The sequence below is a fragment of the Lepidochelys kempii genome, chromosome 8, assembly GCF_965140285.1.
Source record: "Lepidochelys kempii isolate rLepKem1 chromosome 8, rLepKem1.hap1, whole genome shotgun sequence".
NCBI classification, from domain to species: Eukaryota; Metazoa; Chordata; order Testudines; family Cheloniidae; genus Lepidochelys; species Lepidochelys kempii.
This window is the reverse complement of record NC_136387.1, coordinates 63,327,948-63,354,126: the sequence shown is the minus strand read 5'-3', so window position 1 is coordinate 63,354,126 and position 26,179 is coordinate 63,327,948. Positions and strand designations below refer to the sequence as shown.

General features: G+C 40.8%; 1 protein-coding gene across 1 annotated transcript in view; it reads left to right on the top strand.

Annotated features, from left to right (window-relative positions):
- The window catches only part of KCNT2 (potassium sodium-activated channel subfamily T member 2), a 286,825-nt gene that overhangs the window by 41,263 nt on the left and 219,383 nt on the right, over window positions 1–26,179 (top strand). The window contains exon 2 of the mRNA XM_073358218.2: window positions 21,667–21,746. Within this exon, the coding sequence (XP_073214319.1) occupies window positions 21,667–21,746 (80 nt within the window). The remainder of the gene's footprint in view (window positions 1–21,666; window positions 21,747–26,179) is intronic.

The window sequence follows — 26,179 nt, the reverse complement described above, 5'->3', positions numbered from 1 at the left end:
TATGCTATGTTAATTTTATAGAATTCTAGTTTTGTAATCAAGTTGATATGCGGTACCAAGTCAAACGTCTTTCAGAAGTTTAAGCATCTTGCATAAACACTAAGCTTTATCAGCTAAACTTGTAATCTCATAAAAAAGTAAAGTTGGTTGGACAGGATCTATTTCTGATAAACCCATGTTGACTGGCATTAATTATATTACCTTCCTTTTAATTCTTTAGTAATCAAGTCCTGTATCAGCCGCTCAGCTATCTTCCCTGGGATCAGTGTCAGACTGACAGGCCTGCTTGATTGGTTTGCCCCCTCAAGCGCATCAACTTCAATGGAAGTTGGATCAGGTCATCCGTCATGACAATTTTATTCTATTTTATTATAATTTACTGGTTTGGGTTTTATTATTTAAAAAACCCAAAACATCTGTATGCAGCTATCCTAACACCTCGGTCCTCTAAACTTATTTCCAAATTCACAATACGAAAGCACAATAAAAAAAAAAGTCCTTCAGTTGTTTATATCCAACTCTAATTATTGCTTACCAGTAGTCAAATAAAAATAGGTAAATTAAATAAATCAATGTGTAAAAAAAAATTTGCATTTTCAGAACAGGTTCCAAGGTTTCAGACTAGGAGCTGAAAGGGTAAGTGAGAAAACATATGCACACAATCTGGGTACAAAACTAAATTATTCAGGCACTCAACTGCCAAATACTAAATGTGAGTGCTTGAATAATTTAGTTTTGCAACCAGACTCTGTGTGCGCTCCTTTTTGAGGCTCCCATTTTGTTCTTGTAGCGATGCTGTACTTGTTTTGAAGAGGTTTTTTCAGAACATTTGTTATTTTTATATTTTTGGGGAAATTCAAAGAATTTATTTATTTTGGCCTTGAACTTTTTATTATTTGGTCACACTTGCATCACCAGCTTTTCTATCCATTGCTCTTTGCTATGTCTGCTGCCCTAATGTCCTTCCCCCATCTGGTCTGCAGTAGTGACCAAAGGCAGCATTGTCCTTTCTCCGTTTTCACTCCTGTCTTGGTTCAATTCTTTTGCTCAATTCTCCTCATGTCTCCTGTTCCATCACCTGATTCTCCTCTTACAGCTAAAACCCTTGTCATGCATATTTCTTTTGCTTTCTTCTTTGTCCCTCAGCTTTGTTGGTGGTTTTCTTAGTAATATCCAAGATGAGGCGGGAATCATCAGAGACTATTAAAACTCTCAAACAAAGACTAGAAAGAGTCTGTCCGAGGATTTCAAAACAAGCAATGGGTAAGTAGATATATTGGGAAGAGCAACACTAGCAGAGGGGAGCAGAACTGTCATAAGCAGGGATTGAACTACATTGTGACATCAAATATTCAGAGCACTAAAAGCCCCAGTCTTGACTGATGAGACAGTCTTTTCTCTGCTCAGCATCCTCTGGCTCCTACTTCTACTTGTGAGAGAGGTGAGGGAGGAACAGGGATTCCTAGTACAGTATTCAGATGCAACAACGTTTTAAGAACCACATGCCACAATGTTTTACAAGCAATGGAAAAAACCCAAATACTCCTAACAGTAACCACCTCTCCAGTTATTCCTTTCAAGAGTCACACAGACCAATACTCTCCCCTCTTCCTTTTAAAGTTCCTTAAGTTACATTACAGCCATTTTCAACAATATACTCTAAATAGCAAACAATAGCTGAAGGGGAAACCCTTCAGTACTAACCTCTTTTTGCACTATAGTCTAAAATTTTGCATTTTCCAGATAAAATACATTTTTTTGCCAGAAACACACAGGCTTTCTGTATTTACTAGCTGTATTCAGCTAAGCCACCCCTTGGGCTTCAGCATCTCAGGTGCCACCAAGCCTATGCAGAAGTGGGAGCCTGATCAAGAAAAACCACACATCTCCTCTCTCCTTCTTTCGTTCATAGTAAAACCCTAAAGGCCTAAATTTCTTTAGAATGTATTAGATATTTGCAAAGGAAAACAGTGATAGCTCTTAAAAAACAAAAACATAAAAACAACCAACAGCCTCCGGCTTTAAATTCCTAACTCTTCAATGAAACAAAAATTAAACAAATTCACCTTCCCTGCACAAACATTATAGATCAGATGTAAAAAAGGAAAGACACCTTCAGGTACTTTTTAAGTAACTGTAGGTTTTGTGTTTGACCAAGTTCTAGCATCAGACGTGCAGCATGTTGTACTGAGTATTTCTTAGGATATGATGCAAGAGCAGGGAGAGTGCTTAGGGTTGGAGACTGGGTCAAGATTCCTAGAATCCACTTTTGGCTCTTCTATGGACTCTCAGTGTCACCTGGGTCAAGACAATTGCTCTGTGCTTCAGGCTTCCCTTCTATAAAATGGGGACAATTGAGCCATTTTGCAGAGGACCATAGTTAAGTTTACCCCAGGATAAGCCCTATTGGCTTAGTAATACTTGCCTACTTCATGAGACTACTCTGAGGCCTACCTCACTTTTGTGACGTAGCTATAGTTCCCTACATAAAAGGCGCTAAACAAGTGCAAAGGATTGCTTTGCATCAGCAAATCTTATCTTGTTTAAAACTGTCCATTCTGATGTCAGCTTTTTGCAAGCACATGGTAATCTCCACAGGATAGAAACAAAAAGATGTGTTGCTGAAGATGGAGGGAGCAGAAGAAGAGGAGGGACTTGCTGAAGAGCAAGTTCTTCCTCCTATTGACTCTACACACATAATTTAAAGGGCCAAAATGGCCAGCATGTAGTAATTCAGGAAATGGTACTGAATTGAATGGCAGTTATAAAATATCAGGGTTGAAAGGGGCCTCAGGAGGTCATCTAGTCCAATCCCCTGCTCAAAGCAGGACCAATCCTCAATTTTTGCCCTAGATCCCTAACTGACTCCCTCAAGGATTGAACTCACAACCCTGAGCTATCCCTCCCCCCACTGTTCATACAGTTCTGTTTTAATTCAAGAATTACAAATGAAATGCAAATCTATAAACCAAACATGACAAACATCCATTGTATTTCATAAACTCAGAGAAAAAAACACAGCTTCCTCAATGGGTCATAGTGGCAAATGCCACCCATGGGCACATTTTTGATTTAGCAGCCTCTGTAAAACTATTGTGTTTAATTTATGGCAGCCAAGTCATGAAACTGGTGAACCAATGACACAGTGCACCACAACTACAGTCTGGTGCTTCAAAATAAAGTAAAAGCCAGGCAAAGCTCGGTTCACAAAGCAAACAGTCTCAAACAGAGTAGACAGAGAAAGGAACACAGGAAGAGAAAGATGATGTGACAATTTATTTGGTAATTGTGAAGGGCTCTGTAAAATAATCATGTTAACCAGAACACTGGTCTTCCTGCCTCATCAAAATTTCCCTAATAGTCTGTCAAGCAGCCTTGAGCCAAAAGGTACCAGTAACAGAGAAAGTAGACTCAAAAAATCAACCACTGAATGGCTTACATGGTAAAACATTCCTAAAAATAATGGACAAGACTGCTGCACTCTCACACTTTGGGCATACATTTGAATTAAAGGAACAAGCTGGAGTCACTTTAGCAGAACACTGAGAAGACAACCAGTATGTCCCCAAAGCTAGTTCCCTGCGGATCCACATTTGTACCTTTTCCGGGACTTGAACCTTCAGCATATGACGCAAGACAGAGGTAAATTGTAACAAGAGTTTATAACTGACAGACAAAAGCGCTGAGATAGTTTTTCTTAAAAATTATTAGCATGATTAAAACTATAAGCTTATGTTTTACTCCTTGTTTGAGAGTGACTGGTGGGTACCCTTTCATGCCAGGCAGAAAAACAGAGTTAATGTCTTAATAAAGCTTCAGTTGAGGATTGACAATTTTTTGAATGTTTAGTTCTTGATAAAACACTTGTATCTTAGTGATGACTGAATATTTAATAAAGCTATTATTTCTCAGGGATAAAGCCATTGCTTTTGCAGTGTTAGCTGTCCTGCAAGTTTCTGTGAAAGCACTTTATTTGTAAATGTAGTCTGGGATTTTCGAAAGAGCTAAAGGGAATTAGGTGCCTAATTCCCATTGAAATCCAGTGGGAGTTGGGTGCCAAACTCCCTTATATTATTTTGAAAATTCCAGGCTCCGTATTAAATATAATAAGTTGCAAAAGTTCCCTGGGTGAATCCTAAGTCAATTGTATCATCTTTATGCAATACTGCCTCATACTATCCTTTATTTAATGGAGTTCCTAATCTGATATGTTGTTTGTTCTTAAACAATTATACCCCTCCTGTTTATAAAACATTATAATGTCAATTCCCTGCATATTTTTAAATCACTTCACAATTTTATACTTTCATAAATTAAGTGCATTGAAGTCATTGAATCCATTGTGAAAGAGGTTGCTTTACAACTGAACAGAGATGATCTTTGTGTCACAGCATCAGTTCTTTTCTTTCTGAAGCCTTTAGATTACGACTGCAGCACAGATGGGTTCTAACCACCTCATTGATGTCACCAGTCAATGGAATAATTCCATCTAATGAAAGAGAAGTAATGCTAACAAGCTTCTATTACAGAAAATATTGGTTATGAGCCAGGAAAAATACTGTATTATAAGCACACAGAAGAAGATATACAGACTCCGTTAAGGTCTTTTTTTTTATGCTGGACATTTGCAACAATAAAAGTCTTTTCCTAAAATATATAATACTAAAGTACAGTATGTACATATGTAATTGATGATCAAGAAAGCTTTAAATGAAGTCCTTTCTGGAAAAAAACAGTAGAGTCAAAAAGTTTGGCATATCTGACATTAAAATATATATAAAGCTAATGGTGCTGATAGGTTTTAGAATTATCTGCAGCCTGCTAAGCACTCATTTCCATTTATTTCATATAAATAGTTAGGCGGTTTTTCTATCTATATGAACACCTGCATTCTCCTTTCTCTGGACAGTCTCCATTACAGTGTTTTTTGTACTGCTGAATTGTTGATTTTCTGAGGCAGCTGGAATAAAGGTAGGAACTAGAAAAGGGGAAGAAGTTCACTCTGAAAAGTGTGAAGTTGAAAGCAGATGAACTGAAACTGAACTGATTATTAAACTCAAAACCTACTGTGAAATAACGGTAAATTTGAGACTAAAGCACACCAAAGATACATAGCTATATCATCATCCATCTCATTATTGCAGCACACACAGTGAACATTATGGCACATTCTCTCAAGTCAGTTTCCCACCCTACTGAGGAATATAGATCTCTTTAAAGGAGAGTGTAACAACACAGCCTACATGTACATATTTTATTTACTACTAATCAGTATACTGTGCTTATTAGTGATTTTAAAATTACTGTGACTAGAGCTCTGCAAATGAGCTGAAAAAAAGTCTATACCTGAAGAGTTTACCGCTAAAAGCTTAAGTCAGCACAATATAGACCAACACAAGACAAAGAGGAAGGTGCGGCCATTTCACAGTAGCCTCACAGAAGAGGCAGGTCGTTAGGAATACTTTGAAGGAAAAGAAGTAGAACATTGACCACAAGATTGACCCAATTGTAAGGGGTGGTGAAAACGTAGGCACAAAGTCAAGAGTGGCTGTAAGAGTCAGAGAGACCAATCCAGAGAAAAGGTTAGTGGAACACAGGGAGCAGGAAGAAATGTAAGAAGATTTATAGGTGGCTGAAGGGTTGTGTAGAGCCTTGAAAGTGGAGGAGACCACTACCTCTAATTTGGAAAATTGGGAAGGAAAGCAAAAGGACACAAGAAGAAATCTATAGCCAGTAGAGTTATACATTTGATTAATAAATATATATAGTCTTGATATAATAGTCTTCTGTAAGGCATTTGACTTGGTACAATGTGATATCTTGATTAATAAACTAGAATGATAAAAAAGTCAATATAGAACACATTACATGAATTAAAAACTGACTGACAGGTCCAAAAATGTAATTTAAAAGAAGATAGACTCATTAAGCATGTGTTATTTCAGTAGGATTCTTCAGGGATCAGTTCTTGACCCTCGCTATTTGACATTTTTATCAAAGCTTTGGGGGGAGAAGGGTCATCTGTGATAAAATCTGTAGATGACACTGTGACACTCTGTATCTCGAGGGAACCCTGCACCCCCATACTCATCCTTATAATATGATTGTGTGGTATCCAATGCAAAGTTTGTCATGTTGGGTGTCTTCAGAAGGCTCATGATGCACTGAGCATTGTTGTTATAGTAATGCTATAGGTTGTAATTTCATGTGTATAGTTATGAGGCTGACAATGTGTCCTCGTGGCTTAAAACAAGCCCAGGCAAAACTCTCAAGGAACAGAGGGGCAGTTCACACCTCTTCAGGGCATGTATGGGACAAACCCAGCCCAGCCTCACAGGAACAAAGGACACTGGCCTAGGCAGCAACAACGGATCTGTTGGACTCTCGAGTGAGTCACCCCCCTTCCCTTGGTCAGTCACGGACTGCAAAGAGAGAATGCTCACCTGACCCCAATGTGGGGGGGGGGGGAAAGCCAAGAGGGAAGAAAGAACATGATGAAAGGGAGAGACATTTGCCAAGCTCTTCCTCTCTCTTCCACCTCCATCTACAGACATCACTACCAAGCGACTGAAGCGCTGATCAAAGAGGAGAGCCTGGCTGAAGCAACCAGCCAGCCTGTAGTGAGAAGCATCTAAGTTTGTAAGGGCACTGAAAGTGTTAAGATCAGCTTAGAATGTGTTTTGCTTTTATTTCATTTGACCAAATCTGACTTGTTGTGCTTTGACTTATATCACTTAAAATCTATCTTTTATAGTTAATAAATGTATTTGTTTATTCTACCTGAAGCAGGGCATTTGGTTTGAAGTGTGTCAAAGACTCCCCTTGGGATAACAAGCCTGGTACATATCAATTTCTTTGTTAAATTGACAAACACATATAATCTTGCAGCGTCCAGGAGGCATAACTGGACACTGTAAGATGGAGGTTCCTAGGGTTGTGTCTGGGACTGGAGATATTTGCTAGTGTCATTCGGTTGCACAATCCAAGCAGTTTACATGCCAGAGACTGTGTGTGAACATCCCAGGAGTGGGGATTCTTACAGCAGAGCAGGGTAAGGCTGGCTCCCAGAATCGAGGATTGGAGTGACCTAGCAGATCACCGGTCCAGTTAACAACAGGGGAATGTCACAGTGGTGCAGTGATCAGCGTGTATGTACAGCTTGTTACTCCAAGTGGAGTTCACATTTTAAGCACTGATATTTGTGATTTTAAGTGAGTCTTAAGTGCAATGGCTAAGAACAGCCAGGAGGAGATCACAGTTTTGTAATTTTCTGTTTGCTTAGTTCGGGAAAGGGAAGTAGGAACAGAAAAGCAGCAAAATGAGTGAAAGCAGTGAAGTGATTGAGAAGTTGGAGCCATCAATGATAGAGATTCCACAACCCCCTTTAGAAGCCTATTCAAGTGCTTAGCTGCTCTTATAGTTAGAAAGCTTTCCCTAATATCTCTCATGCTGCAGATTAAGTCCATTATTTCTTATCATACTTTCAGTGGACATGAAGAATGACTGATTCCCTTCCTCTTTATAACAGCCCTTAACATATTTGAAGACTTAACAGGTCTCCCCCTCAGTCTTCTTTTCTTAAGACTAAGCATGCCCAGTTTTTTTTAATGTTTCTCCATAGGTCAGTTTTTCTAAACTTTTTATCATTGGTGTTGCTCTCCTCTGAGCTTTCTCTAATTTATCCACATTCTTCCTCAAGTGTGGTGCTCACAATTGGACACAGTACTTCCAGCTGAGGCTTCACTAAGTACAACGAGGCAGTTACCTCCAGTGTCTTACATATCACACTCCTTTTAATACATGCCAGAATGTTAACCTTTTTTGCAACTACACGTTATTGACTCATATTCAGTTGGTGATTTCAATTTGAATTATTTTCTTAAAAAGTGCTGGGAACATAATTTACAGACCATAGGGCCTGTTCCTGCACTATTGAACTAATGAGAGGTTTAGCATTTACTCGTTCAACAGGCACAGAATCAATCAAGACCATAGGACTTTTTTTTTAACCAGAGCATGAAGGATTCTGAGTATGTACCCTAGATATTATGGAATTGAAACCAGCATTATTATTTAATTGGAAGAAATGCATGATTACTTGAGAACATTCTGCCTCACAGAAGAAATTAAACCAGCTTTTAAAGTGCATGGGAAAATGGAGAGAATTCTTTTCTGCACAGAAATATTGGAAGATAATTAATATTTCATATCTCACCATGTCATTTTAATACAGCGCTATCCCGTATCTGTGTATGGTTCTTAAAGGCAGTTTTATATAACTAACTAAGCTCAGTTAGTTGCAGGAAGATTTATGACCCTGTCTCACTAATCATTTGTTGTAACATCTCTTTGAAGTGTTTAAAATCCCCAAACAAAAAGAAAAAACAAAACTAGTTTTATAAGCTAGTAAAGGCTGCCATGGTTTTATCAACCTGGCACTTGTACATTTAATTAGGAAGGGAGAGAGCTGACCTTTTTATAGGACAAATGGGGCCAGCATTTTCTCAATGTAGCAGATGCAAAATTTTATTTTGTGCAATCTGCTAAGACCTGCTCAGAATTTTTATTGCTGCCATTTGGGTTTCTTCCACTAACTAAGGAAGAAGTATTGGGGAGCCTTATTCTCTCTGGATGACCTGCTGGGACACATTAATGGAGTTGCCATGCACAAGGGTTATTCATGGCTAATTGGCCATTATTCTGTCCTTGGCTGACAGCTCATTTCAGTGGAAATGGCCAAGCAAGGAAGGGAATGAATGCTTCACTGTCTTCTACAATGGCAGTGTGGTATCAGCCAGGATTTCTTTTGGTGTCACCCATTGTAGTCAGCCCCTCTGTACACCCACCAGCAAAAGGTTAATCGTTTAAAATGTAAAAAAAGGCCCTGGATCCTGTGTATGCAAAATGCCAGTGAAATTAGAATGGATGTGCTCAGGTGTGGGGTGGATGGAACTTAACATTGCTAATGCAGATCAACTAATTTTTTAAGCCAAAATTTTAAAAAGAAACCAAAAACCAAAAAACCAACAACCCCAAACTCCAAACTTGGATAAACTGAATCCAAATTAGAATGGCAAACTTGTTAAGCTGTAGTAGTAATTTTGTAATTTAGAAGAAATTAGAAGGGATAATGGGTAATACTGCTTATTTGCTTGTTAGCCATAGCAAGCAATTCATACTACTTATATGGTTTTACAGTGCATGAAACATTTCAAAGGAGAATTATAGCAGTAAGGTCAGTACAGTACATGCAATATAGCTAGGTCATTCAGGAGCAGCTGTGTAACATCTTCCTTATAGTCCACAGACGACATAAAAAAATAACTTTGAGTCACCATTTCAACAAAATGTTTCCTTCTATAATGAGAGGAAACATTAAGGACAATAAAGCAAAAGTAAATGTTAGATCTTAATTTAAAACCTGTTTAATTTCTACTCATGCTATTTTACAGAACAACATATTTTTACATAGCATACTTAATACACAATGTCCTACAGTCTTGGCAGCCAAACATGCAGATACAGGTAACCCAGGTGCTGTATAATATTCAGATCACCCACAATTCTGCAGGGCTCTTGAGAATATTTTACTTTGACTTTTTGGTTTATTAAAAGAAAACCAATAAAAATCCCTGTGTACAAAAGTATCGGGGGTAGCCGTGTTAGTCTGTATCCACAAAAACAACCTGGGAGTGGCTGGCTCATTACACTCCCTAGAACACAAAAGCAGCTTTGCCTCTCCTGGAAGTGGCACCTCCTCATCTGTTGTTGAGAATGGACTACATCCACCCTGATCGAATTGGCCCTGTCTACGCTGGTTCTCCACTTGTCAGATAACTCCCTTCTCTTCATGTGTCAGTATATTTATGTCTGCATCTGTAATTTTCACTCCATGCATCTCAAGTGAGGTTTTTACACACAAAAGCTTATGCTCAAATAAATCTGTTAGTCTTTAAGGTGCCACCAGACTCCTTGTTGTTTTTGTGTAAAAAGATGCATCTAGTCCTATATTAGTTTTAGTTCAGCTGCATTTAGTGGAGATTAAATTTGGTAAAGCATGAGGTCCTATTTTAAACAAGTTGTTTAGTTTGATGGCATATTGGGTAGCTGACAGATGCGAGAAATAGTTAATATTTTGATACAGACCACCTCCAAAAGCTGCCAGAGGATCTGTAGTGGAGCCTGTGCTCTGAAGTTCCCCTTCCTCAGGCTGCAAAGTTGGATGACTAAGCTGAGGAGTTGGCAGCCACAAGGAGGGCAGCAGCATTTCATCTTTCCAATGAATGCGTGCAGGCAGGCCCAGATCTGAGCCAGGGCCGCCCGGGGGAGGAGGGGGAAAGTGGAGCAATTTGTCTTAGACCCATGGACCCACAGGGGCCCCCACAAGAGTTTTCGGGGGCAATTTGTCAGCGGGGATCCTTCTGCTCCATGTCTTCAGCGAAGTGCCCTGAAGACCCGGAGCAGAATAACCCCCACCACCGAAGACCCCAGGCCCCCTGAATCCTCTGGGCGGCCCTGATCTGAGCTCTCTCCCATTGTTTTGGGGCTGCTCTCGCTCAGCATGACCAGGAAGTAGGAGGACCAGGAACTCTGGCTGTTCTGTAGGAGGCCTAAGTTCTGTGCAGTCAGAGTCCAGCAATGTCCTGCTGAGGGAGTGGAAGCAGCTGATGCGGGCATTTCCTGTACTGCAGTGTCAGTAGTAGGCAACTATTGGTCTTGCCATTGTGTTTTCCTCTTCCCTGTCTGTCCCTAGAACATATGGAGATGTGGTAGGCTCCCAAGAGGTCAGCTAGTCAAGGTTTGAAGTTTCACACCAGAATTTTGGGCAGCTGGAGCAAATGAAGAAAGTTTGAAGCTGTGGACCTAATGTTATTATGATGTGCTAGCAGAAGGCCAGAATGTTTCCTACCAGGTTCCATTTTTATGCCTTGTGCCCCATGAGAAAGGGGGACGAAGGGAGACAAAGGAAAAAACATGAAAATCCAACCATTAAAATAGCTACATTATGTGTAAAACAGATGCACTGTAATAAAACTACATATAAAAAGCTAGAAATAGGGACGATCAGAATTCTCTGCATTTGCTTTATTAATGCTATGCAGAACTACTCAGGCTCCTGTGCGGCCACTGACCCTCGGTGTCCACACATTTTCCTTTCCTTCAACACAAGAACAGTTTGGGCAAGGGGGTAGGATATGTCTGGACAAGGGGACCATATGGCCTCGTCAAATCCTCCGTAGTTTAGAATGCCTCTCTTTACATATAAATATATCTGTCTATGTGCTTCCTCCCCTCCAGTGTCTTTGGGGAACTGCCAGGTCTGGCCACTCCCCACAAGAAGCTGGAGGATATTTAGGACAGGTTGGTAAGCAATCCTACACACACACACGCACACAGGGTTACTCCCTGCTCCTGATGACAGCAGCTTTTTGATTGGTTGAGAAAGCATATAAAATAGATTCTCCTTTCCCTTTGTCACCACAAAACAGGCTCAACCAGAGGACAAGAAAACTATATCATGGAACCCAACTAGACTGACAAGTAAAAGAAGCAATGCGATGCAAAATGATATCCTTTAAAAAGTGGAAGTTAAATCCTATTGAGGAAAATAGAAAGGAGCATAAACTCTGGCAAGTGTAAAAAAAAAAAAAAAAAAAAAAGAAGAGCACTCAAGGATGACAGGGCCATTGCAGCGAAACTAAATGAGTTCTTTGCATCAGTCTTCATGACTGAGGATGTGAGGGAGAAGCCCAAACCTAAGCCATTCTTTTCAGGTGACAAATCTGAGGGACTGTCCCAGATTGAGGTGTCATTAGAGGAGATTTTGGAACAAATTGATAAACTAAACAGTAATATGTCACCAGGACCAGATGGTATTCACCCAAGAGTTCTGAAGGAACTCAAATGTGAAATTGTAGAACTACCAACTGTGCTATGTAACCTATCATTAAATCAGCTTCTGTACCTGATGACTTAAGGATAGCTAATATGACACCATTTTTTTAAAAAGGCTCCAGAGGCGATCCCGGCAATTACAGGCCAGTAAGCCTAAAACTGGTTGAAACTATAGTAAAGAACAAAATTCAGACACATACATAATATGATTTGTTGGGGATGAGTCAACATGGCTTTTGTAAAGGGATATCATGCCTCATCAATCTATTAGAATTCTTTGAGAGGGTCAACAAGCATGTGGAAAAGGGTGATTCAGTGGTTATAGCATACTTATATTTTCAGAAAGTCTTTGCCAACATCCCTCACCAAAGACTCTTAAGCAAAGTAAATTGTCATGAGATAAGAAGAAAGGTCTGCTCGTGGATCAGTAACTAGTTCAAGGATAGGAAACAAAGGGTATGAATAAATTATCAGTTTTCAGAATGGAGAGAGGTACAGTAACTCCCCACTTAATGTCCTCTTGCTTAAAGTTGTTTCGATCTTATGTCCCTGCTCAATTACAGAACATGCTCCATTTAAAGTTGTGCAATGCTTCACTATAACATCATTTGACTGCCTGCTTTGTCCACAGCTGGCAGCCCCCTATCAGCTCCTCTACGCCCCCCACACAATGCCCCCACCCGCCGGCAGACCCCAGGGATCAGCACCTTCCCCATCCTCCCCGTCTCCTGACCACGAGAATCAGCTGGCTTGCGGAGTTCAGGAGGTGGGGGAAGGAGCAAGGACATGGTGTGCAGGCTCCCCCTCCCTCCCCTGCCTCCTGAACACCGCAAGCCAGCTGATTGCCGTGGGCAGGAGGCAGGGGAGGGAGGGGGGAGGAGTGAGGATGTGGCATGTGGAGTAAAGGGGGAGGAGGAAGAAGAGGTGCATTAAGGGTGGGAGCTTGTGGGGAAGGGGTGGAGTGGGTGGACGGAGGGTTGAGCCCCCCGCCCCTGGTGCTTGGAGAGTAGGGGAAGCTTCCGCTGCTGCTGCGCAATGTGCTTCTCCTAGCTTACAGCACCTTCAACCTCCTTGCCTGCCTCATTGTCTCCAGTGCCAGTGGGCTTTGCCTGTGTGGGGTAAGGCAGGGGCACCTCCCAACTATAGTACTGTACTGTACAGTACAGCAAAAAAAAATTTCCCTGGAACCTAACTGCCCCATTTACATTCATTCTTATGGGGAAATTGGATTCACTTAATATCGTTTCACTTAAAGTCACATTTTTCAGGAACCTAACTACAACGTTAAGTGAGGAGTTACTGTAGATAGTGGTGTCCCCCAGAGGTTTCTACTGGGACCAGTACTGTTCAACATATTCATAAAATGATCTGGGGAAAGGTGTAAACAGTGAGGTTGCAAAATTTGCAGATGATACAAAACTACTCAAGGTAGTTAAGTCCAAAGCAGACTGTGAAAAGTCACAAAGGGATCTCACTAAACTGGGTGACTGGGCAACAAAATGGCAGATGAAATTCAATGTTGATGAATGCGAAGTAATGCACATAGGAAAACATAATCCCAACTATACATATAAAATGATGGGTTCTAAATTAGCTGTTACCACTCAAGAAAGAGATCTTGGGAGTCATTGTGGAGAGTTCTCTGAAAACATCCACTTAGTGTGCAGCGGCAGTCAAAAAAAAGTGAACAGAATGTTGGGAATCATTAGGAAAGGGATAGATAATATGTCTGAAAATATCATATTGCCTTTAGCTAAATCCATGGTACACCTCATCTCTAAAAAGATATATTGGAATTGGAAAAGATACAGAAAAGGGCAACAAAAATCATTAGGGGTATGGAACAGCTTCCCTTTGAGGAAAAATAAATAAGACTGGGACTTTTCAACTAGGAAAAGAGATGACTAAGGGGGATATGATAGAGGTCTATAAAATCCTGAATAGTGTGGAGAAAGGAAATAAGGAAGTGTTATTTACTCCTTCTCATAACACAGGAACTGGGGGTCACCAAATTAAATTAATAGGCAGCAGGTTTAAAACAAACAAAAGGACTTCACATAATGCACAGTCAAACTGTGGAACTCTTTAGCAGATTATGTTGTGAAGGCCAAGACTATAACAGGGTTCAGAAAAGAACTAGATAAGTTCATGGATAAGCTGTTAGCCAGGATGAGCAGGGATGGTGTCCCTAGCCTATGTTTACAAGAAGCTGGAAATGGGTGACAGGAGCTGGATCACTTGATGATTACCTGTTTCGTTCATTCCCTATGAATCACCTGTTTTTGGCCAGTCGGAAGACAGGATACTGGGCTTGACGGACCTTTGGTCTGACCCAGTATTGCCATTCTTATGACATTTTAAATGTTAATCATAACATTTTTGCAATCCTAACAGTAAAGACAATGTCAAGCAAAAACACTTAACAGTTTACAAAAGGCTCCAAATTGAAATAAGCTTCATCATTTTTTTTAAAAGGTTAAATGATTAAAAACAGGAGCAGTATTTTGTCCAGATCTCCTGAACAGGGGAGGCTACTCTCATATGTGCATAAAATAAGGTGTGTGGGCTCTCCTCTCATATGTGCAGCTGAAGTAAAATTTAAAAGAATATAATCGATCCCCAGCCTCATGTCTACTGGAGAATTGATCCCAAGGTCAGAAAATGGTAATTGGGCTACAGCTGTTGACATTCAAACTCTCACTGTGCATGTTTAGAGAATTATTGCTGATATTATTAATTATGAAGGGACCACTTTAACCCAAAGCTGTTGCTTTAAACAGAGGAGAGAGAATTTATATATTTCCTGTTCTAGCAAGGTAAAGTGTGATTGTACCAGCAGAATACCATTCTAAAGAGTTATGGGCAGGTGGTTTATAGACATTTTCATTAGCAGATTTCAGGTGACTACAGTTACACAGCTGGAATTTCTACTGCAGACAGATTGGCACTGCAGATTTATAGTCAGTTCTAGGAACCGCTTACACTTGTCTTCTCAGAGTGAAGTACAGAGTACGTTTAAATGGGTGTTTTTCCTCTCTACTTTTCTTTGCCTCATGTTAAATGGGTGGCTTGAATTGTATTCTGAATCAGTAAGTAGATTGCAATGTATACTGGTACTTCGGTTGCATTTGAAAAGCTTCTTCTCTTTTGAAGGATTGTACTGACAGGAGAGCTATTAGATAGGCTTAGCATGAGGAATATCACTGGAAATTAGTTATTATTAAATGGAAGAAACTTTGAAAACACATTGTGTGGTGTCCTGAGAAAGGCAAGAACTTAAATAATTTATTTGGGAACAGCGTCAATCAGAGTGACTAGGGAGGTTGTGAAATCTCCATCAGCGGAGATTTTTAAGAGCAGGTTAGACAAAGACTGTCACCTATGGTCTAGATAATACTTAGTCCTTCCGTGAGTGCACAGGACTGGACTAGATGACCTCTCGAGGTCCCTTCCAGTCCTATGAGTCTATGATTCTGTAATCACCTCTCTGAGAAAATAGGAGATTGGATCAAAAGTCATACTAAATAAAATCTGTTCTTGAGTTTACAAAGCCAGGGTTTCTGTGGAGTATTTGAAATCTGTGACATAGATAGCAATACGAGAAGTTAACTCAATGGCATCTTAATTTGCTCTTATTTTACATACTTTACATGACTGTAAAATAGATTTAGGGTTTGGGGTGGATAATCAGCTAAACATGAGTTCCTTGTATGATGCCATGACCAAAAGGGCAAATAAGACCTTTGTATGCATAAACAGGGGAATCTTGAGTAGGAGTACAGAGGTTATTTTATCTCTTTATTTAGCATGGGTGCAATTGCTGCTGGAATACTGTGTCCAGTTCTGATGTCCACAACCCAAGGAGGAGGCTGAAATATTAGAGAGGGTTCAGAGAAGAGCCATGAGAACGATTAGAAAACATGCCTTTTAATTATTGAGCTCCTTCATTCTATCTGTTTAGCTTAATAAATAGAAGATTAAGGGGTAGCCTGAATGGTCTGTAAGTACCTTTATGTGGAACAAATATTTGATAATGGGCTCTTCAATCTAGCAGCAAAGGGTGTAAAACGAGCCAATGGCTGGAAGCTGAAGACAGACAGATTCAGACTAGGATAATTTTTAAAATCAAGATTGGATGTTTTTCTAAAAAAGATATGCTTTGGGAATGTCTTGCTGCCTGTGTTATACAGGAGGTTAGACTGGATGATCTCAGTTGTCCCTTCTGGCCTTGGAATTAATTCATCTCTAACCAAAAGAAATAGCACTCGACCATCTCCTTAGATTACTTTCTGATAAGGAGAACAAAGAACTATAATTTCCTTCTCACTTTCTATCAAGAACAGAAAAAAAAAGTGAGAGATTAAAGATTTGCTGGTATTATTTACTTGGGAGTATAGAACAGAAAAGATACATTCCAGAGGTCTGTAGGTTTACAAATTGTGTGTACATATTATGTTATCACCGTTTGTCTGAATACATTCATTTTTGATAAAGTGACACCACCAGGCACAACCAAATCCTAGAAAAATGTACTACTGCTATGTAAATGCAGAGGAGTTACAAAAAAATCACCATATGAGCCTCACTCATTCATTTAAAACTCCCTTAGCAACTAATACTTAATAATCTGAGCCTATTAATATCTACAATAAACTCCATTATGTACTATATCAAAGAAAAAAAATATTAACTAAGCAATTTGATTCTCATTTTAAAGAGACAAACAGCCATAAAATGAATAGCAATGATTCCTGTAATAATCAGGCTTCTTATGCTAAGCAGGTTCAGTCTGATCAGTGCTTGAATGGAAGATTTCTAGGGAAAAGATGCTAAAAAGGTTCTGTTGGTGATTGAGAACATGCTATACTTTTTTTTTTTGATAGTGTAGAAGCAATATGCTAGCATGAATTGCAAGACTGGGTCATTCTTGCTTTTTGATGTGCTCTTCTGGAAGAGTATATATTTCTTATGGCAGGTATTTACCATCTGATCTATGTTAACTAAAGCAGATAATACCAGGCAAGAAAGAGTAAACGCAGGAGAGACTGAAGTGATTGTAATGGGCATGGACTAAAGCTGTTAGGTGCTCTCTCTAATATGAAGCATTTAAATATTGTAGATGTTTGCTCACATTTCTTACCTCCAACAATTCATTCCCCAGTTGTACTTCTCAGAGTTAAAGTGATATATTAAGCACTAACATGTGATATTGGTATATCTTAATATGAGACAAGAAGAATGCCACACAAATTTAAGCAGACAGTTCTCTCCTCAAATTCTGAAGAGATAAGAAATGCAGAAGTAGCAGCCTTGTTAGTCTGTATCTACAAAAAGAAAAGGAGGACTTGTGGCACCTTAGAGACTAACAAATGTATTTGAGCATAAGTTTTCATGAGCTACAGCTCACTTCATCGGATGCAAGCTAAGGATGAAATTCCACCCAAATGTTTCTGCCCTAACTGACACAAATGGGCTTCTCCCCAAACCATTCATTCTGTCTTAATTATTGTATATAATCACTTTAATGCCAGACCAAAGGCTCTCTCTCTGGAAGTCTGTGCTATTGTTCTTTCTGCTGTAGGCTTAAGTCAAAGTTAACATAGGGTATTAGATGCACTGTATATGTATAATATCTCTATCTAGCTATCACATTTAACTACAGCTTCTGCAAATGTAGAACCCACTTATAGTTTTCACTTCAGTTAAAAAAAGAGGGAGTTGAATTTACAAGTGAGCTGCATTTGTAATCCATTTTGCCATGGAAACCACCACACTGTGGAATCCCAATCTGCTTGTAAGCAGTGGTTGCTAAGGAAAGGGAAGGAGAAGTAGACAGCTGCTGGCAGGCTATCAGAGAGACTCAATGTCAGTTGATAGGAAAGTGATTCGCCCCCACATTCTCTGTCCTCATTATTATATCACCGCTTACTTTTAGCATGTATTGTTTCATGATAAGTGACTACTGCAATTTTCTTTCCAAAAAGATGTGAGATTAATTTAAACCATGTCAAGAGATCAGTAACACAGTGTTCCTTTTTAAATGGAAGTCCCTCATCTAATAGTTTATGTTGCTTTATTTACTTACCTGAAAAAAAACTCACTGAAGATAAAGATTGTATATTTTGCATAACAGCAACCAAGTAATAAATGTCTCCTGTTAAAAATGTAACAGCAGTAATGAAGATAAGCACTTTATTATTAAAGAGCAATGTAATCTCCCCCTAGCCCCCAAACTAAGCAATTGGCATGCTTTTCCCTGGGTTACTAAAAAGGTGGTACCACCAAAATGCTGAGGCCTACACAGAAAACACTGTCATTCATAGTCCTACCTGGTGTGACGGGGTCAGGCCAGATGGCTACAGGAGAGTGATTTTTTTTTTGAAGCAGAAAAAATTTTATTTGTGTAACACTTACAAAGAATCACCAAAAAGGATAAAGCAAAACTATGCAACAAAACAAAAGCAAACACAAGGTATAACACAGCAGCCTTCAGGAGGGAGAAGTGTTCAGGCTAGCCTGGGCCCAGAGCTGGGGGGGCTTCCTTGACACTCGTGGTCTTCCACCCTTCTGAGTTACCTGGTGGCCTACAGCGGGGGGGCTTCCTCGACACTCCTGGTCTTCCACTCCCTCGAGTTACCTAGTGCCATGCCCAGTGTCACCGATTATTCCTCTCCTGAGAGTGCCCGACAAGATGGGCACGGCTGCGGGGTGGGCGGTTTGGGGGTGGGGCGGACGTACATCCACGTGTGATAGGACCCCTCCAAGGTAACAGTAATGATGGTATCCTCAGCGGCAACGGCTGGGGCTGGGGTCTCTCGCTCTTCCCTTCAATCAAAGGGTCAGACGGAGGGAACTGGACGGGTCACCAAGCAGAGAACCTCGGACAGCGCCCACCGCTCCTCGAAGGCGTCAAGGGAGTTGGTGGACGCCGCCCAGAGGAACTCCGCCCGGATATGTGAATGTACTGAGGATCGGAAAATGGCCCTACAGTCGCAGGATGCTTCATTGGCCAACCTCCCCTCTCTGGTTTTATAAATGGCTGTTTTAGCTAGGGCTAGGAGGAGGTTAACCAGGAGATCTCGTGATTTTGTGGGGCCACGGATGGGAAGTGTATAAATAAAAAGGTGAGGGGAAAAGTGTAGCCAAAAGCGTAATAAATACAGAAGAGTGATAGAAGATAGATATATTAGCCCCAGATTAAACAGGTCACTTTTCCCCGAGTAAGATAATGGGCTCTTCCAGAACAATCAGGAAGTTGCTGGAACCAATTAAGGCAAGCTAATTAGGACACCTGGAGCCAATTAAGAAGCTACCAGACTCAATTAGGACTGGCAGGCTAATCAGTGCACCTGGTTTTAAAAAGGACCTCACTTCAGTTAGTGTGGCGCATGTGAGGAGCTGGGAGCAAGAGGTGCAAGAAGCTGAGTGTGAGTAGGCTTACTGCTGGAGGACTGCGAAGTACAAGCATTACCAGACGTCAGGAGGAGGGTCTTGTGGTGAGGATAAAGAAGGTGTTGGGAGGAGGCCATGGGGAAGTAGCCCAGGGAGTTGTAGCGGTCACACAGCTGTTACAAGAGACACTGTAGACAGTTAAAATCCACAGGGCTCTGGGCTGGAACCCAGAGTAGAGGGCGGGCCTGGGTTCTTCCCATCCCCCTTCAACTCCCTATTTGAGACAAGAGGAAGTGACTTGGATTGTGGGTCCCTCCAGAGGGGATGGTCCCTGGCCTATCCCCCAACCCACTAGGTGGGTCAGCAGAGACTGCGGAGACTGTTCTCCTCCCTTTCCCCATGCTGGCCAGTGATGAGGTTAGCTGAGTGAATGGCAGGTTTGAGCCACTAGCAAAAATGGCCAAACTGAGGGCTGCTGTGAATCTGAGGTGAGCAAATCCACCAATAAGCATAGGACCCACCAAGGCAGAGGAGGAACTTTGTCACACTTGCAATACTGAAAGGCAGAGTTAAAGACCCTTCAAGACGCAAGTCTTAGCGCCAGCCCCACAACATGTAACTAGCCATGATTGAGGTACCCAATCTGGAGTACCACATAGGGTGCAGCCTCATGAAACTAGTGATTGACAAGGCACAGGCCCTAATAGCATGCCCAATTCCCTGGAAGAAGAGGCAAATGAGGTATTTTCTCAGCCTGGCAATTTATTACTGGAGGTTTATGTTCAGTTTTGCCTCAGTTTTACCTACCTTCCAGACCTAATTAAAGGTACACCACCCAAAGAAGATCTGGTGGGATTGGAACAGGGAGGAAGCTTTTAATGAACTGAAAGTGCAGTTATGCTGGGCACCTGTGCTCTTCGGCCCTGATTTTTCTTGTGAATTCATACTGCACATAGATGCCTCGCATGTCTGCCTAAGAGCCATGCTCTCAGAAGACACTGAAGAAGAACACCCAATTGCATACTTGACTAAGAAGATATTCCCTAGAGAAAAGGCCTACTCAATTACTGAAAAGGAGGCACTGGTGATTGAATGGGCCATGGATTCTCTCAGGTATTACCTGCCAGGTAGCCCCTTCTCCTTGATCACAGACCATGCTCTCCTCTACTGACTCCAAACCATAAAAGACGTGAATCCATGTATAAGTCAATGGTACCTGGTGCTACAAACCCATAGTTTCAGAGTGCAACACGAGATGGGAAAGGAGTGTGTTAATGCCAGTTTCTTTTCACAGAAAATCAGAGATGGAGATTACCTGTCCCAGGACTGCAGGGATGAGGTTGTGAGGGGTAATTTCCTCAGTCTCATAGAGACGGCGGCTAATGAGCCCTTCTGGGCTAAGCCAGCACTAATGAGATCTGTCTGTGAGACTTGATCTGCCTGGAGGGAGGAAGCTTAAAAAGGGAAAGCCTTCCACAGGAAGAGGTGGTGATTAGGGAGAAAATTGCTATACCTGAGAGACCACTGGCTATGTGGACAGACCAGCAAGAGGAAGACAACTGCAGAACTTGCAGCCCCTGAGACTGTATGGACCAGGTATAAAGCAGGGGTGACCAAAAGGAAGAGTTGGAGGCAGACCCTACTCCTGATTAAAGACAGTATACCTGCAGATTAGCCAAAACCCAAAGGAGAGACCAAAAGACTGCCTAAGAGACTGACCACCTTTGCCTTTTTCTTTTACTCTGATTCTCCCTCTCCCAGGGGAAGGAGAGGAAAAAGGGCCTTTAAAAAAATCCCTTGAGTGCCACAAACAGGGGAAGGACTCTGTAAGCAGTTTAAACCATGGTTCGAGGAGACAGGGTGGGGATGAAGTACCCACCATAAGATGATTGAAAGATGTAAACATTGAGAAAGAAATTAGAGGAATTATTGAAAGCAATAATATTAAACAACAGTCATGGAATTAAACTAAGAAAAAGAGAAGTTTATATTAAATATTAGAGAAGACTTCCTGACAGAGATCTTTCAGACTGCAGAATAGTTGTTCCAGGGAAGTATTAAACTCTAGTGCTTATGATTTTGAAAGCTATAACAGGCCAAACTCTATGCTGAGTAGCGTAGGGAACAAATCTTGCATTTCCAGAGGATAGATGAGATGACATAAGGTCTTTTTAGCATTTAACTTCTAATTATTCTAATCAGTATGTTCCAAGTGCTTAAATGTTCATTTTACTTCATTCTTAATATGTCCCTCTAAATTTATGCTAAAAAAATGTTAAGAGGAATCACATGAAAATGCTGATATTTTGTGGTGCAATTGTATCTATATAATCATTTATAGATTGACTTTTAATTCTAATACTCTATTTTCTGTTTCAGGGTACAAGTTGAATTTTATATGAATGAAAATACATTTAAAGAGAGACTGAAGCTATTTTTCATCAAAAACCAAAGATCAAGTAAGCAGTTTTGATTAATTTCAGTTGCACACATTTGTTAAATATAGGGGCTAAAATCTTGGCCCCGTTAGAGTCAATATCAGGAGTTCCACTTCAATGAGGCCAAGATTTCATCCATAGGAGATTAGCGGAGTCTGTTTTTAACAGAATGCCCATGATGAATTCTCAACACACGTTAGCAATCTAGTGTTTTCTTTTTTTCTTTTTCGTTTTGTTGGGGACAACTATTTATTGACTGGGTTTTATTTTTGCAACGTCTTCAGATGGACAAGTTTCCATGGATCTGACATGTCAGTGTATTTGGATAGGTCATCACATAGCTTTCTGAAGGAAAAGAAAAGTTCCAGAGGCATCTGGGCTTCCAACCTATTTTTTTTTAATCAAATTCCTCTTAAATTATCTAGGTTGCAAAAATAATTTAGAAAGGTGACCAGCTGAAAGGGCATCCCGGCTTCTAAAGCGTTTCTGGACATGATATTTCAAAAACAAATACATTTTAGTTCCCTTATATATAGTTTTCCTCCAACCCTGATTCAGCAGTCTATCCACATTCACCAAAGCACATTAACTGCTTTCCTGAATGGGGCCTAGATGATTTTTCACTCAAATTGCCACATTTAAAACTAACAATGCTCATTTCCCACCTTTTAAAATTAACTAACACCAAATGTGCACTGGGGAGAAATTCACCCCATGTGAATAGCTTCCATTATGCTGTATCCATAACTAACTTAGGGCCTGTATGAAAGCTCAAATTCAACCAGGGGATGGAGGGCCAGTGCAAGATTTCCCCCACAACCTAAGGTGATTGCAGGTAGGGTGACCACATGTCCTGATTTTATTGGGGCAGTCCCGATATTCAGGGCTTTTTCTTAAATAGGCACCTATTACCCCGCACTCTGATTTTTCACACTTGCTATCTGGTCACCCTAATTGCAGGAGGAAACTGTGGCCAGAAGGGCTATATAAGATGCAGTCCATACATGTTGTGGCAATAGTCTCCAAACCAGACCTGCTTAGGCCATCACAGAAGGCCATAATGGGCAGGGACTATGACATTTACCTTTACATTCATCCAGTCATTCCCAAACCTCAAGCAACAGCCTGAATGAAATAAAACCTGATGTGTATACGTTAACTGTGTGTGAGGAAGGTAACTGCACACCCTGGCTCCATGTGTTAGCACTGTTGATTTCACTACCTTTTGCCTTCTAAACATATTAGAGCCAGATTACAGTGACTTTATGCAGGTGGGGGAATGGATTTTACCCTAATTACTTAAGTACAGCTCAGGTGGGTGCAGAGCTTGGTGCAGATAAAAGATTATTTTCACCCTTGCATTATATGGAGAAAGGGTAAGTGGACAAATTTTAAAGAGAGAGACAAGGTGGTTGAGGTAATTTTTTATGGGACCAACTTCTGTTGGTGAAAGAGACAAGTATTCAAGCTGCACGGAGTGATTTTCCCAGACTTGAAGAGCTCAGAGTCACAGCAAAATACAAGGTAGAACAGATTGTTTAGCGTGAGGACATTAACACATATTCTAAGGGACCACTTCATTTTAAATGTGTCCGTTATGCTAAACAATCTGTTCCACTTTATATTTAGCTGTGACACTGAATACCTTTCCCAGACCTGGAGAAGAGCTCAATGTAGCTCAAAAGCTTGTCTCTTTCACCAACAGAAGTTGGTCCAATAAAAAGATATTAACTCATTCATTTCATCTCTCTAATATACTGGGACCAACCCTGTTACACCACCACTGCAAACACCACTAAACAGATTTCTAAAAGGTATTTAGGCATGTAGAGATGCAGATAAGCACCTACTGGGATTTTCAAGAGTGAGTAGGAACCTAATTCCATTGAAATCAAAACTGAAAATTATCAGTAAATGGAGCGAATTCAGCAAGTGTGAACTCCGATTCCATCTTAGGAATCCTGTTGTGATCAGCGCCGCTCTGAAGTAGAACAAGCAAAAAAAGAGACCTAAAGACTTGGATGTCTAAATCTCTCTTTGAGCAACTAAATAGAACTGGCTTGATTTTCTCCCCCGCCCCCAAGCACCGCACACCATTGTTTTGCTCACACCCACCCATACATGTTTCTAAACTCTTTCGTGCCCTTTATTTTTGGCCTTATGCTGTTTGCAACTATTCCCAATTTAGTAATTCCACATTCAAGTGAACCCCAAACTCAATTCACCGCCATTAAAAGTTATTCCTTTGACAGATAAGCACATTCTGTTTCATTTTACAAGTAAGATCTCATAGGACTCTGCATAAAATGCATTGCTATATCCAGTAAATCAGATGACGACTGTGATTTAGGAATTACTTAAATATGTATGCTTAAAGATATTCATGAGAATGAGAGACAGAGAGAGAAACCAAATCATGAATTCTACAAGTTCTATTGAGATTTGCACACTTGAATGTACAAATTAAAATATCTAAATGATATTGTGAATACTTGGTGACATGCTTTGATACTCTTACCCACACTCAATAGAGCTCTACTTGACTAAAGTAGGAATACTCATGGTGTAAAGTACTATTCAACATGAGTAAGTCCCATAGTTAGGTCAAAGTACAAACATCCCAGCAAGAAGTATTATATGAAAAATTCTTAAAGTACTTCAGAACAATCCTGTTACCAGGCAAAACAGGCAGTAACTCTTCTGTATACCTTGAGTCAATGAATAAAAATTGTACTGAATATATAAGACTATATTTGCACTCAGAGTAATCAAAACAGTGGAGATTTCTGTATAGCAGAAATATATTCTGAACCTACAGCCTTGAAGCAGTGATTTCAACATCCACATTTAAATCTTTAAAACAATCTTTAAAAAAGGGAAGAAGGAGGATCCTGGGAATTACAGGCCAGTAAGCCTCACTTCAGTCCCCGGAAAAATCATGGAGCAGGTCCTCAAAGAATCAATCCTGAAGCACTTACATGAGAGAAAAGTGATCAGGAACAGTCAGCATGGATTCACCAAGGGAAGATCATGCCTGACTAATCGAATCGCCTTCTATGATGAGATTACTGGTTCTGTGGATGAAGAGAAAGCAGTGGATGTATTGTATCTTGACTTTAGCAAAGCTTTTGACACGGTCTCCCACAGTATTCTTGTCAGCAAGTTAAGGAAGTATGGGCTGGATGAATGCACTATAAGGTGGGTAGAAAGTTGGCTAGATTGTCGGGCTCAACGGGTAGTGATCAATGGCTCCATGTCTAGTTGGCAGCCGGTGTCAAGTGGAGTGCCCCAGGGGTCGGTCCTGGGGCCGGTTTTGTTCAATATCTTCATAAATGATCTGGAGGATGGTGTGGATTGCACTCTCAGCAAATTTGCGGATGATACTAAACTGGGAGGAGTGGTAGATATGCTGAAGGGCAGGGATAGGATACAGAGGGACCTAGACAAATTGGAGGATTGGGCCAAAAGAAATCTGATGAGGTTCAATAAGGGTAAGTGCAGGGTCCTGCACTTAGGACGGAAGAACCCAATGCACAGCTACAGACTAGGGACCGAATGGCTAGGCAGCAGTTCTGCGGAAAAGGACCTAGGGGTGACAGTGGACGAAAAGCTGGATATGAGCCAGCAGTGTGCCCTGGTTGCCAAGAAGGCCAATAGCATTTTGGGATGTATAAGTAGGGGCATAGCGAGCAGATCGAGGGACGTGATCGTCCCCCTCTATTCGACATTGGTGAGGCCTCATCTGGAGTACTGTGTCCACTTTTGGGCCCCACACTACAAGAAGGATGTGGATAAATTGGAGAGAGTCCAGCGAAGGGCAACAAAAATGATTAGGGGGCTGGAACACATGAGTTATGAGGAGAGGCTGAGGGAACTGGGATTGTTTAGTCTGCGGAAGAGAAGAATGAGGGGGGATTTGATAGCTGCTTTCAACTACCTGAGAGGTAGTTCCAGAGAGGATGGTTCTAGACTATTCTCAGTGGAAGCTGATGACAGAACAAGGAGTAATGGTCTCAAGTTGCAGTGGGGGAGATTTAGGTTGGATATTAGGAAAAACTTTTTCACTAGGAGGGTGGTGAAACACTGGAATGCGTTGCCTAGGGAGGTGGTGGAATCTCCTTCCTTAGAAGTTTTTAAGGTCAGGCTTGACAAAGCCCTGGCTGGGATGATTTAATTGGGGATGGGCCCTGCTTTTGAGCAGGGGGTTGGACTAGATGACCTCCTGAGGTCCCTTCCAGCCCTGATATTCTATGATTCTATGATTTCAATCAATCTTCAGTGTTGCTTTTGAATCTGTAAAATCTTCTCAGTGTACACAATGAAGTCAGTATACGCTTCTCGAATGCACACAACTCATGTCAAAACTATCTGCTTTTTTGCTTGTGTAGCAATACTGCAGAAACATTCCTACATATTTCGTGGACATGCCATACTTACCATATACATAGCCTTTT